The sequence below is a fragment of the Phalaenopsis equestris genome, unplaced genomic scaffold (assembly GCF_001263595.1).
Source record: "Phalaenopsis equestris unplaced genomic scaffold, ASM126359v1 Scaffold000359, whole genome shotgun sequence".
Taxonomy (NCBI): domain Eukaryota; kingdom Viridiplantae; phylum Streptophyta; class Magnoliopsida; order Asparagales; family Orchidaceae; genus Phalaenopsis; species Phalaenopsis equestris.
In genome coordinates this window covers 701,602-702,668 of record NW_018164801.1, presented here as the reverse complement: position 1 = coordinate 702,668, position 1,067 = coordinate 701,602, and the positions used below count along the sequence as shown (strand labels likewise).

The window sequence follows — 1,067 nt, the reverse complement described above, 5'->3', positions numbered from 1 at the left end:
TGAAAAAGATTCTTTTATTATCTCCTTTAATTCCCAAATAAGGATGTTCATGGCACCTCAATATTTACACGTATAATTAAATTGTATAGAGAATAGCATTATTATTAATTCATAAAAATAATATAACTAAAATATTATATAACTAGATCTAAAAAAGTATATCATTGATATAATCTACATATTTTACTGAATAAATTTCTACAAATTCTAATAGATAATATATATTATTAATATTAAAATCATCACCGGAAAAAGCTTGCAAGGTTCCGGAATCGACAGGCAGATTCCAGTCCAGATTCCCGCACACCCACTTGCAAACCAACTCTCAATGGCCGCACTAATAATATCACTCGTCAGCATCCATTAATTCTGCATCACGATTCGTGTTCAGAAATGCCACTAATCCTGCACGAATCTTACACAAAATCCAACGCTGCAGAACCAAAATGTTACACATTTCCCCACGGCAATAGCTTTTATAAGATTTATTCACACGTGGCCTCCACAGCACAGCTGAATCTCCCCCCGGACTCCAACCCCTCCCCAAAATTCCATTTCACGAACCTTCCTCACGTCCGGGAATATTCCCCCCTTCTATAAATTCGAAGTTCATCTTTCTCCCAGCAACAGCAAATCTCAGCCATCCAATCACAAAAGAAGGAATGGGTGGCTGGGCTATAGTGGTACACGGCGGCGCCGGCGTCGACCCGAGATTGCCGGAGGAACGTCAGGCGGCGGCGAAGCGTATTTTGGCTCGGTGCCTTGAGATAGGCGCTGCGGCGCTGAGCGCCGGAGCAGCGGCCGTCGACGTGGTTGAAATGGTGGTGAGGGAATTGGAGACGGACCCGTTCTTCAATTCGGGCCGCGGGTCGGCCCTGACTGCCCGAGGGACGGTGGAAATGGAGGCGAGTATAATGGACGGTCGTGATCGACGATGCGGGGCCGTGTCGGGAATCACGACCGTTAAAAATCCCATTACGCTCGCTCGCCGGGTTATGGACTTCTCACCGCACTCTTGCCAGGCCATTCATGGCGCCGAGGAGTGTGCCGTCGAGCAGGTAAGGGAA

The 1,067-nt window shown here is 46.4% G+C and overlaps 1 protein-coding gene across 1 annotated transcript in view; it reads left to right on the top strand.

Moving 5' to 3' along the window:
* The first annotated feature begins 621 nt into the window (after positions 1 to 621).
* Positions 622 to 1,067, top strand: part of LOC110026252 (probable isoaspartyl peptidase/L-asparaginase 2) — a 2,638-nt gene continuing 2,192 nt past the window's right edge. Inside the window, exon 1 of the mRNA XM_020727124.1 lies at positions 622 to 683. Within this exon, the coding sequence (XP_020582783.1) occupies positions 663 to 683 (21 nt within the window). The 5' untranslated portion in view covers positions 622 to 662. The remainder of the gene's footprint in view (positions 684 to 1,067) is intronic.